The sequence below is a fragment of the Salvelinus alpinus genome, chromosome 4, assembly GCF_045679555.1.
Source record: "Salvelinus alpinus chromosome 4, SLU_Salpinus.1, whole genome shotgun sequence".
Taxonomy (NCBI): Eukaryota; Metazoa; Chordata; class Actinopteri; order Salmoniformes; family Salmonidae; genus Salvelinus; species Salvelinus alpinus.
In genome coordinates, this window is record NC_092089.1 from 93261797 (window position 1) to 93274296 (window position 12500).

At 46.0% G+C, this 12500-nt stretch overlaps 1 protein-coding gene and 1 non-coding gene across 2 annotated transcripts in view; one reads left to right on the forward strand and one right to left on the reverse strand.

Moving 5' to 3' along the window:
- LOC139572665 (teneurin-2-like) overlaps positions 1-3047 on the forward strand; it is a 29818-nt gene extending 26771 nt beyond the window's left edge. Inside the window, exon 4 of the mRNA XM_071395343.1 lies at positions 2801-3047. Within this exon, the coding sequence (XP_071251444.1) occupies positions 2801-3047 (247 nt within the window). The remainder of the gene's footprint in view (positions 1-2800) is intronic.
- A 162-nt stretch (positions 3048-3209) lies between these two features.
- trnat-ugu (transfer RNA threonine (anticodon UGU)) lies at positions 3210-3286 on the reverse strand. The gene has a single exon. It is a non-coding gene; the product is annotated as a tRNA-Thr (tRNA).
- Positions 3287-12500: the final 9214 nt, after the last annotated feature.

A 12500-nucleotide genomic window follows, 5' to 3' on the forward strand; every position in this document is an offset into this window, starting at 1 on the left:
TGTGTGTGTGTGTGTGTGTGTGTGTGTGTGTGTGTGTGTGTGTGTGTGTCTGTGTGTGTGTGTGTGTGTGTGTTCAGCTCTCACACAGTTTGATTTCCAATCTGTCCCGCAAACCCTGTCGGCCAGCTGATGCCAGCTCCAATCTGCCTCTCATCTCAGGATATTCCCCCACACCCCTGTTTCTGTCTTGCCCCGCCCTGGGAGATAACAGGGGAGAGATAGATGGCAGAAAAGGCCATTCACATGCATGACTGGAGATAAATGTGGAGATTTTACCTGTGGTTACATTGGTTGGTTACTTCGTTTCATTTGAGAACCAGTGGTGAGGGGGAGATAAGGGGAGGGAAGTAAGGAATGTCTGGAATCTAAATATGTTCACAGATACCTTGGCAACCACTGACGAGGTGAAAGAGAGAGGGAGGGGGGGGGGGTTGGACAATTAACAAGACGACAGAGGGCATTCTGGGTAATTAGCAGAAAGTCAAAGCTCTTATTCATACACACACAGCGACACACAGCAGCAACACGACAGTCTATATAAATATAAATCAATGTTAATTAATTAGCCAGACAGAGTAGAGCTCAAGCTTTTAATTTCTCTTCATAATTGGTCCCATCTATTGACAACAACACTTCCTTTACAATACTGGGAGTGGATTCTGCTCACATAGAAAGTAATCCAATGGAACACTCTGTATCCCTCTCTCTGTCACTCTCTCTTTCTCTGTTTCTCTCTCAATTCAAATCAAATCAATTCCATTCAAAGGGCTTTATTGGCATGGGAAACACATGTTTACATTGCCAAAGCAAATGGAAGAGACAATAAACAAAATGGAAATAAACAAGGGAAACATTAGTACACATTATTTTCATAAAAGTTTTAAAATTGATTCTGTACATAGTCAAGGGTTTCCTTAATGTGTGGTCAGTCACAGTGGTCAGGTACACTATCTATCTATCTCTATCTCTCTATCGATCAATTGATCTATCTATCTATATATCTATATACACACATACATATATATATATATATATATAGACACACACACACTCTCCAAAACCCTCAGTAATTAGTTTGCTTTAGTCACCCCTGTCAGTGTGTATATTAGCGTCTGTTCAAATGAGCATTGTAGCTTCAACTTTCTTTCCAGCCTGTGTGTGTGATTATAGACACAATACTCTCTCTATTTTTCTTTCTTTGTCTACCAGAGACAGATAGAGGTGGAGGAGGTGGGAAATAAGGGACATCAAATCAAATTGTATTTGTCACATGCGCCGTATACAACAGGTGTAGACCTGACAGTGAAATGCTTACTTACAAGCCCTTAACCAACCATGCAGTTTTAAGAAAAAAAAGTGTTAAAGTATTTACTAAAATAAACTGAAGTAAAACAATCTAAAATAAATAGTAAAAATGTAAAAACAAAAAAGAATAATGAAGGAGCAACAATAAAATAACAGTAGTGAGGCTATATACAGGGGTACTTGAGGTAATATGTAGAGTAGGTCGAGGTAAAGTGACTATGCATGGATAATAAACAGGGAGTAGCAGCAGTGTAAAATGGGGCTGGGGTGGGGAAAATGTAAATAGTTTGGGTAGCCATTTGATTAACTGTCACAGGAGTAGAAGCTGTTAAGAAACCTTTTGGACATAGACTTGGCGCTCCGGTACCGCTTGCCGTGCGGTAGCAGAGGGAACAGTCTATGTCTGAGGTGGCTGGAGTCCTTGGCAATTTTTTGGGCCTCCCTCTGATATCGCCTGGTATAGAGGGCCTGGATGGCAGGAAGCTTGGCCCCAGTCATGTACTGAGCCGTACACACTACCCTCTGTAGTGCCTTGCAGTCGGAGGCCGAGCAGTTGTCATACCAGGCGGTGATGCAACTAGTCAGAATGCTTTCGATGGTGCAGCTGTATAACTTTTTGAGGATCTGAGGACCCATGCCAAATCTTTTCATTCCCCATGAGGGGGAATAGGTTTTGTCGTGCCCTCTTCACGACTGTCTTTGTGTGCTTGGACCATGTTAGTTTGTTGGTGATGTGGATACCAAGGAAGTTGAAGCTCTCAACCTGCTCCACTGCAGCCCTGTCGATGAGAATGGGGGCGTGCTCGGTCCTCCTTTTGCTGTAGACCTCAATCATCTCCTTTGTCTTGATCACGTTGAGGGATAGGTTGTTATCCTGGCACCACACTGCCAAGTCTGTGGCCTCCTCCCTATAGGCTGTCTCGTCAATGTCAGTGATCACCCCCCCCCCCCCCCCCCCACACACACACACACACACACACACACACACACACACACACACACACACACACACACACACACTGCAGTCAGCTTTGCAGCAGTGTGTTGACCCCTTACTGTCTCATCTGTCACACAAACACAAAGGCTTTGTTCTCTCAGACCACCTGGGGGATTGTAGCAAAAGTAAGTGTGTGTGTGTGTGTGTGTGTGTGTGTGTGTGTGTGTGTGTGTGTGTGTGTGTGTGTGTGTGTGTGTGTGTGTGTGCGTGTGCGTGTGCGTGTGCGTGTGCGTGTGCGTGTGTGTGTGTGTGTGTGTGCGTGTGTGTGAGTGCGTGTGTATTTCTTTCACATCTGAGAGCAATTGACTCTCAATCTCTGGCCTCACATCTCTCTGTTCCTCTCCATTCTCAACTTCTCTCTCTCTAGTTGGCTTCTTTGGGGTTTCTTTGTGTTTTGACTGTGTGTGTTTTGAACCTCTGTGTGTAGAATTTCTGTCCAACTAAAACAAACACCTCTCTTTCCTTCTTTCTCTCTTTCTCCCCTCTCTCTCTCTTCAGGCACTTCCTGTTTAAGACGTCGTCGGGGACGACCCCCCTCTTCAGTAGCTCCTCTCCCGGTTACCCTCTGACCTCTGGGACGGTCTACTCTCCGCCCCCTCGCCTATTACCCAGAAACACCTTCTCCCGCTCTGCCTTCAAGCTCAATAAGCCGTCTAAGTACTGCAGCTGGAAATGTGCTGCCGTGTCGGCCATTACTACAGCCATCCTGCTGGCTATACTACTGTCTTACTTTATAGGTAGGTAGAGTACACACACTCATCCTGCTGGCTATACTACTGTCTTACTTTATAGGTAGGTAGAGTACACACACTCAGCCTGCTGGCTATTTACATTTACATTTAAGTCATTTAGCAGACGCTCTTATCCAGAGCGACTTACAAATTGGAAAGTTCATACATATTCATCCTGGTCCCCCCGTGGGGAATGAACCCACAACCTTGGCGTTACAAGCGCCATGCTCTACCAACTGAGCCACACGGGACCATAATACTATAATAGGGAAACACATGTTTACATTGCCAAATATAATACTGTCTTACTTTATAGGTAGGTAGAGTACACACACTCAGCCTGCTGGCTATACTACTGTCTTACTTTATAGGTAGGTAGAGTACACACACTCAGCTTGCTGGCTATAATACTGTCTTACTTTATAGGTAGGTAGAGTACACACACTCAGCCTGCTGGCTATACTACTGTCTTACTTTATAGGTAGGTAGAGTACACACACTCAGCTTGCTGGCTATAATACTGTCTTACTTTATAAGTAGGTAGAGTACACACACTCAGCCTGCTGTCTATAATACTGTCTTACTTTATAGGTAGGTAGAGTACACACACTCAGCCTGCTGGCTATACTACTGTCTTACTTTATAGGTAGGTAGAGTACACACACTCAGCCTGCTGTCTATAATACTGTCTTACTTTATAGGTAGGTAGAGTACACACACTCAGCTTGCTGGCTATACTACTGTCTTACTTTATAGGTAGGTAGAGTACACACACTCAGCCTGCTGGCTATAATACTGTCTTACTTTATAGGTAGGTAGAGTACACACACTCAGCCTGCTGGCTATACTACTGTCTTACTTTATAGGTAGGTAGAGTACACACACTCACACACACACGCTCATGTATAATCATGTTTGTGTTTGCTTCCCTGCTCACCTGTGGGAACCAGAATGTTGATCAATTCTTGATCAATCTGGTTTGATAGCATCAATACCAGCAGCTGTGTTGCATGTAGCCTGGTTTGGATTTGTAACAAGGAGTCTGATTTGATACTACACACCATGTGGCTCGTTGGCTGGCGTGGTGCTGTGGGAATTGTTGTGTGAGCATACCACTTAGTTTCTTTCAAAGCCCACAGTCACAGCATGGGATTTGGACACATACACAGGTCTGGGAACAGATAAAGAACTCAGACACACAGAGACTCAGCAGGTCGCTGGAGCATTATCACTGATTTGAGAACAGTTTAAAGGATAGAGATCTCTCTAGCAGAGCAATGGCAGGAGTATAAAGGAGATGAGCTATGGAAAGAAGATAAGAATAGATCTCTCTGTACACTCACTGAGTTACTCTAGTAAAAGATGGAGAGAGGGAGCGTGAAAGAGAGAGAGAGAGCAGGATGGAGTGGGAAAATAAAAATCGGAGTGAGCCTAAATATGAGAGATGTGGGCAGTGAGAGAGGGTGTATTTTGGTAGCTGTGTCTCATTCTCTCTCGCTTCCTAAAAGCTTTTTTTGCGTGCATGTGTGTGTGTGTGCGTGTGTGTGTGTGTGTGTGTGTGTGTGTAGCGGTGGAAGAAGTACTCAATAGTCATACTTGAGTAAGTAGAATAATAACGCAAGTGAAAGGGAAAGTCACCCAGTAAATTACTACTTGAGTAAAAGTTTAAAAAAAATTGGTTTAAAATATACTTAAGTATCAAAGGTAAATGGAGTTGCTAAAACGTACTTAAGTATCAAAAGTAAAAGTATGAATCATTTCAACTTCCTTAATTTAAGCAAACCAGACGGTACAATTTTATTTTATTTTTATTGACGGATAGCCAGGTTGCAGACGCTAACACTTAGACATAATTTACAGAAAAAGCATTTGTGTTTAGTGAGTCCACCAGATCAGAGGCAGTAGGGATGACCAGGGATGTTCTCTTGATAAGTGTGTGAATTGGACCATTTTCCTGTCAAAATGTAACGAGTACTTTTGGGTGTCACGGAAAACGTATGGAGTAAAAAGTACATTATTTTATTGCAGAATGTAGTGAAGTAAAAGTAAAAGTTGCCAAACATATAATAGTAAAGTATAGTACAGATATGCAAAAACTACTTAAGTAGCACTTTAAAGTATCTTTACTGAAGTACTTTACACCACTGCGTGTGTGTGAGGTTCTGGGGAGTCGAGGGGAGGCAGATGTGTTGTCGAGGCCTCTATTGCCACATTACCCTGGAGACTAGAGTCCACAGACAGGGAAGACGCAAAACATTACTAAATCAGCTAGAAAAACACCCTTTCCGATTCAACATGCATCATTTCTATATTTACATCCAACAGACATCAGTTCTATATTTACATCCAACAGACATCAGTTCTATATTTACATCCAACATCTGTTCTATATTTACATCCAACAGACATCAGTTCTATATTTACATCCAACAGACATCAGTTCTATATTTACATCCAACAGACATCAGTTCTATATTTACATCCAACAGACATCAGTTCTATATTTACATCCAACAGACATCAGTTCTATATTTACATCCAACAGACATCAGTTCTATATTTACATCCAACAGACATCAGTTCTATATTTACATCCAACAGAGATCAGGTCTATATTTACATCCAACAGACATCAGTTCTATATTTACATCCGTGACATGTATGTGTTTTCTCCTTCCCTATGGAGTGTCTTTGCTTCACAAGGGATCAACTGCATGCCTGAGGTGTGTGTGTGTGTGTCTGTTGACACGTGAGGGAATGGAAACTACAATCCTGGTGTTGCCACACGAGGGACTGGAACCTACAACCCTGGTGTTGCCACATGAGGGTATGGAACCTACAACCCTGGTGTTGCCACATGAGAGAATTTAACCCACAACCCTGGTGTTGCCACATGAGGGAATGGAACCTACAACCCTGGTGTTGACACATGAGGGAATTGAACGTACAACCCTGGTGTTGAAACATGAGGGAATGGAACCTACAACCCTGGTGATGCCACATGAGGGAATGGAACCTACAACCCTGGTGTTGACACATGAGGGAATGGAACCTACAACCCTGGTGTTGCCACATGAGAGAATAGAACCCACAACCCTGGTGTTGCCACATGTGGGAATGGAACTTACAACCCTGGTGTTGCCACATGAGAGAATAGAACCCACAAGACTGGTGTTGCCACATGAGGGAATGGAACCTACAACCCTGGTGTTGACACATGAGGGAATAGAACCTACAACCCTGGTGATGCTACATGAGGGAATGGAACCTACAGCCCTGGTGTTGCCACATGAGGGAATGGAATGTACAACCTTGGTGTTGAAACATGAGGGAATGGAACCGACAACCCTGGTGATGCCACATGAGGGAATGGAACCTACAACCCTGGTGTTGAAACATGAGGGAATGGAACCTACAACCCTGGTGTTGCCACATGAGAGAATAGAACCCACAACCCTGGTGTTGCCACATGAGGGAATGGAACCTACAACCCTGGTGTTGCCACATGAGAGAATAGAACCCACAACACTGGTGTTTTCACATGAGGGAATGGAACCTAAAACCCTGGTGTTGACACATGAGGGAATGGAACCTACAACCCTGGTGATGCCACATGAGGGAATGGAACCTACAGCCCTGGTGTTGCCACATGAGGGAATGGAATGTACAACCTTGGTGTTGAAAAATGAGGGAATGGAACCGACAAACCTGGTGATGCCACATGAGGGAATGGAACCTACAACCCTGGTGTTGAAACATGAGGGAATGGAACCGACAACCCTGGTGATGCCACATGAGGGAATGGAACCTACAACCCTGGTGTTGCCACATGAGGGAATGGAATGTACAACCTTGGTGTTGACACATGAGGGAATGGAACCTACAACCCTGGTGTTTCCACAAGAGGGTATGAAACCTACAACCTTGGTGTTGCCACATGAGGGAATGGAACGTACAGCCCTGGTGTTGACACATGAGGGAATGGAACGTACAACCCTTGTGTGCCACATGAGGGAATGGAACCCACAACCCTGGTGTTGCCACATGAGAGAATAGAACCCACAACACTGGTGTTGAAACATGAGGGAATGGAACCTAGAACCCTGGTGATGCCACATGAGAGAATGGAATGTACAACCCTGGTGTTGCCACATGAGGGAATGGAACCCACAACCCTGGTGTTGCCACATGAGGGAATGGAACCTACAACCCTGGTGTTGACACATGAGGGAATGGAACCTACAACCCTGGTGTTGAAACATGAGGGAATGGAACGTACAACCCTGGTGTTGCCACATGAGGGAATGGAATGTACAACCCTGGTGATGCCACATGAGGGAATGGAACCTACAACCCTGGTGTTGCCACATGAGGGAATGGAACCTACAACCCTGGTGTTGACACATGAGGGAATGGAACCTACAACCCTGGTGTTGACACATGAGGGAATGGAACCTACAACCCTGGTGTTGAATCATGAGGGAATGGAACGTACAACCCTGGTGTTGCCACATGAGGGAATGGAACCTAAAACCCTGGTGTTGAAACATGAGGGAATGGAACCTACAACCCTGGTGTTGCCACATGAGGGAATGGAATGTACAACCCTGGTGATGCCACATGAGGGAATGGAATGTACAACCCTGGTGTTGCCACATGAGGGAATGGAACCTTCAACCCTGGTGTTGAAACATGAGGGAATGGAACCTACAACCCTGTGTTGCCACATGAGTGTATGAAACCTACAACCCTTGTGTTGAAACATGAGGGAATGGAACCTACAACCCTGGTGTTGAAACATGAGGGAATGGAACCTACAACCCTGGTGATGCCACATGAGGGAATGGAACGTCCAGCCCTGGTGTTGACACATGAGGGAATGGAACGTACAACCCTGGTGTTGCCACATGAGGGAATGGAACCTACAACCTTGGTGTTAACACATGAGGGAATGGAACCTACAACCCTGGTGTTGCCACATGAGGGTATGGAACCTACAACCCTGGTGTTGCCACATGAGGGAATGGAACCTACAACCCTGGTGATGCCACATGAGGGAATGGAACCTACAACCCTGGTGTTGCCACATGAGGGAATGGAACGTACAACCCTGGTGTTGCCACATGAGGGAATGGAACCTACAACCCTGGTGTTGCCACATGAGGGAATGGAACCTACAACCCTGGTGTTGCCACATGAGGGAATGGAACGTACAACCCTGGTGATGCCACATGAGGGAATGGAACCTACAACGCTGGTGTTGCCACATGAGGGAATGGAACCTAAAACTGTGGTGTTGACACATGAGGGAATGGAACCTACAACCCTGGTGTTGCCACATGAGGGAATAGAACACAAAACCCTGGTGTTGACACATGAGGGAATAGAACACAAAACCCTGGTGTTGACACATGAGGGAATGGAACCTACAACCCTGGTGTTGCCACATGTGGGAATGGAACCTACAACCCTGGTGTTGCCAGCACCATGCTAACCCACTGGGCCAATCACTTATTGTTCCCCATAGATCCTGCTCTAAACTCAGCATAACCCATGAGTTTATGTAGTGTTGAGTTTAGTGCTCACAAGGGGGACTCAGCAGTGCTGAATGTGTGTTCGGGGCTCCCAGTGGGGACTCTGTGGAGTACCCAGAGCCATGCAGTGTGAAGAGGACCCCTCTGAGGTGTCCTCTGTGGAGTCCGATTATAATTTACAGCAGAACACATGTGCCTGAACAGGACTTTTACCTTTGTGTGTGTGTGTGTGTGTGTGTGTGTGTGTGTGTGTGTGTGTGTGTGTGTGTGTGTGTGTGTGTGTGTGTGTGTGTGTGTGTGTGTGTGTGTGTGTGTGTGTGTGTGTGTGTGTGTGTGTGTGTGTGTGTGTGTGTGTGTGTGTGTGTACATGCATGTGGGTGTGTGTGAGAGGCAGCTAGCGTGGCAGGTGTAGTGTGTGTAATTGAGATATTTTAATTTCAGAGATCTAAAACTCCTCTTCCTCTTCTCCTCTCTGAATTATAAACTGTGCATCAACATATCTGAATCTTTTCTCTTGTCCTGTAATGAATGACTAATGAATTAATGACTGAATAAATAAATGAATGGCTGAATGAATATATGAAATGATAGACAGATGCTAGAGATAGCGTGAAGAGGACGAGTTCTTTATTCTTCCAGCGTCTTGTTTTCTCGCTCCCTCATGACCTAGAGCAGGGGAGACAGAGAGGAAGAGAGGAGAGGTAGTTGCTAGGAGACAGGTGAGTTGTCCTCATACAGAGGGAAGACATTTCTGTCACTGTAAGAGAGAGAGGGAGGAGAGGAGAGGAGAGAGGGATTGAAAATAGGGATAGAGGAGAGAAGAACTGGAGGAGAGGATATGTCTTCCATTGTGTTGAGGAGATAAAGAGGAGAGGACTTGACATTCTTTACATTAGACATTTTTGTCATTTAGCAGACACTCTTGTAGAGACTTACAGTAGTGAGTCATTTAGCAGACACTCTTATACAGAGAGATTTACAGTAGTGAGTGCATACATTTGTATACTTTTTCGTACGTAGAGGAGAGGAAAGGTGAGGAGACTAGAAGTGAAGCTCTCATTGTTTATTAGAGAGAGGAGAAAGGGATAAGACAGAGGACAGGAAAGGTTGGTCTCATCATACGCTCTGTAGAGAAGAGAGGAGGAGAGGGTAAAGAGAGGAGAGGTGAGGAGAGGACAGGAGAGGTTGGTCTCGTCATACGCTCTGTAGAGAAGAGAGGAGGAGAGGGTAAAGAGAGGAGAGGTGAGGAGAGGAGAGGACAGGAGAGGAGAGGACAGGAGAGGTTGGTCTCATAATATGCTCTGTAGAGAAGAGAGGAGGAGAGGGTAAAGAGAGGAGAGGACAGGAAAGGTTGGTCTCATCATACGCTCTGTAGAGAAGAGAGGAGGAGAGGGTAAAGAGAGGAGAGGACAGGAGAGGACAGGACAGGAAAGGTTGGTCTCATCATATGCTCTGTAGAGAAGAGAGGAGGAGAGGGTAAAGAGAGGAGAGGTGAGGAGAGGACAGGAGAGGTTGGTCTCATCATACACTCTGTAGAGAAGAGAGGAGGAGAGGGGAAAGAGAGGAGAGGTGAGGAGAGGAGAGGACAGGAGAGGAGAGGACAGGAAAGGTTGGTCTCATCATACGCTCTGTAGAGAAGAGAGGAGGAGAGGGGAAAGAGAGGAGAGGTGAGGAGAGGAGAGGACAGGAGAGGAGAGGACAGGAAAGGTTGGTCTCATCATACGCTCTGTAGAGAAGAGAGTAGAGAGAAGGAGAGGGGAAAGAGAGGAGAGGAGAGGTGAAGAAGTTGAGAGAGGAAGGACGAGGATAGACCGAGAAGAGAGGGATGACAGAGGGAGGACAGGAGAGAGGGATTCATCTCCCCATGAGGGTGCTGTCACCTGGAGGAAGGGAGTGACTAATGTCCACTAATGGATCACTGAGAAACATCAGGAACAGAGGGAGTGTGTCAGAGGTATAGAAGACAGGTCTAGAGGACAGATAGATAAATGGAGGGAGCTAGGAGAAGGAGAGGACAGATAGATAAATGGAGGGAGCTAGGAGAAGGAGAGGACATATAGATAAATGGAGGGAGTTATGGGGGGAGAGGACAGGGAGATAAATGGAGGGAGCAAGGAGGAGGAGAGGACATATAGATAAATGGAGGGAGTTGGGAGGAGGAGAGGACAGGGAGATAAATGGAGGGAGCTGGGAGGAGGAGAGGACATATAGATAAATGGAGGGAGTTGGGAGGAGGAGAGGACAGAGAGATAAATGGAGGGAGCTAGGAGGAGGAGAGGACAGGGAGATAAATGGAGGGAATTAGGAGGAGGAGAGGACATATAGATAAATGGAGGGAGTTGGGAGGAGGAGAGGACAGAGAGATAAATGGAGGGAGTTGGGAGGAGGAGAGGACAGGGAGATAAATGGAGGGAGCTAGGAGGAGGAGAGGACAGAGAGATAAATGGAGGGAGCTAGGAGGAGGAGAGGACAGAGAGATAAATGGAGGGAGCTAGGAGGAGGAGAGGACAGGGAGATAAATGGAGGGAGCTAGGAGGAGGAGAGGACAGAGAGATAAATGGAGGGAGCTAGGAGGAGGAGAGGACAGAGAGATAAATGGAGGGAGCTAGGAGGAGGAGAGGACAGAGAGATAAATGGAGGGAGCTAGGAGGAGGAGAGGACAGAGAGATAAATGGAGGGAGCTAGGAGGAGGAGAGGACAGAGAGATAGAGGGAGGGAGTTAGGAGGAGGAGAGGACAGAGAGATAGAGGGAGGGAGTTAGGAGGAGGAGAGGACAGAGAGATAGAGGGAGGGAGTTAGGAGGAGGAGAGGACAGAGAGATAGAGGGAGGGAGCTAGGAGGAGGAGAGGACAGAGAGATAGACGGAGGGAGCTAGGAGGAGGAGAGGACAGAGAGATAGATGGAGGGAGTTAGGAGGAGGAGAGGACAGAGAGATAGGGAGATAGGGAGATAGGGAGATAGGGAGATAGGGAGATAGGGAGATAGGGAGATAGGGAGATAGGGAGATAGGGAGATAGGGAGATAGGGAGATAGGGAGATAGGGAGATAGGGAGATAGGGAGATAGGGAGATAGGGAGATAGGGAGATAGGGAGATAGGGAGATAGGGAGATAGGGAGATAGGGAGATAGGGAGATAGGGAGGGAGGGACTGTAACGGCTGTCGCTCTCCTCATCCTCGGACGAGGAGAGGAGAGAAGGATCATCAGACCAAAATGCAGCAGTAGGGAAATAGGCCATATCTTTATTTGAAACGACGATGATGGCAACACGGAAAAACAAAACACTTTCAAAAATACAAAACAAGAAAACGAAGTAGACGAAACCTGAACATAAACTTACATAATTAAACGTAACACTTACGGACAGGAACAGACTACATCGAAACGACACGAACAACCGAACAGTCCCGTATGGTGCAAGACATAACACAGATACGGCAGACAATCACCCACAAACAAACAGTGAGAACACCCTACCTAAATATGACTCTTAATTAGAGGAGAACGCAAAACACCTGCCTCTAATTAAGAGCCATACCAGGCAACCACAACCAACATAGAAACAGATAACATAGACTGCCCACCCAAAACACATGCCCTGACCTAAACACATACAAAAACAACATAAAACAGGTCAGGACCGTTACAGGGACTGAACATATCAGAATTTTCAATAGACAGGGAGTTAGGAGGTAGAGAATATGGACGTGTACTCACACAAATATAAAGTCATGCATATAGGTACACACGTGCCAATCACACACAAACACACACATACTGTACACACAAACACATACACAGGCACAGCAGTAGAGTGAGTCAGTGAGTCAGTGAGTCAGCAGGAGGGATGTCATCAGCTTCAGCTCACACAGTACACACACACAGTACACGCACACAGTACACGCACAGTACACACACAGTAGACACAATACAC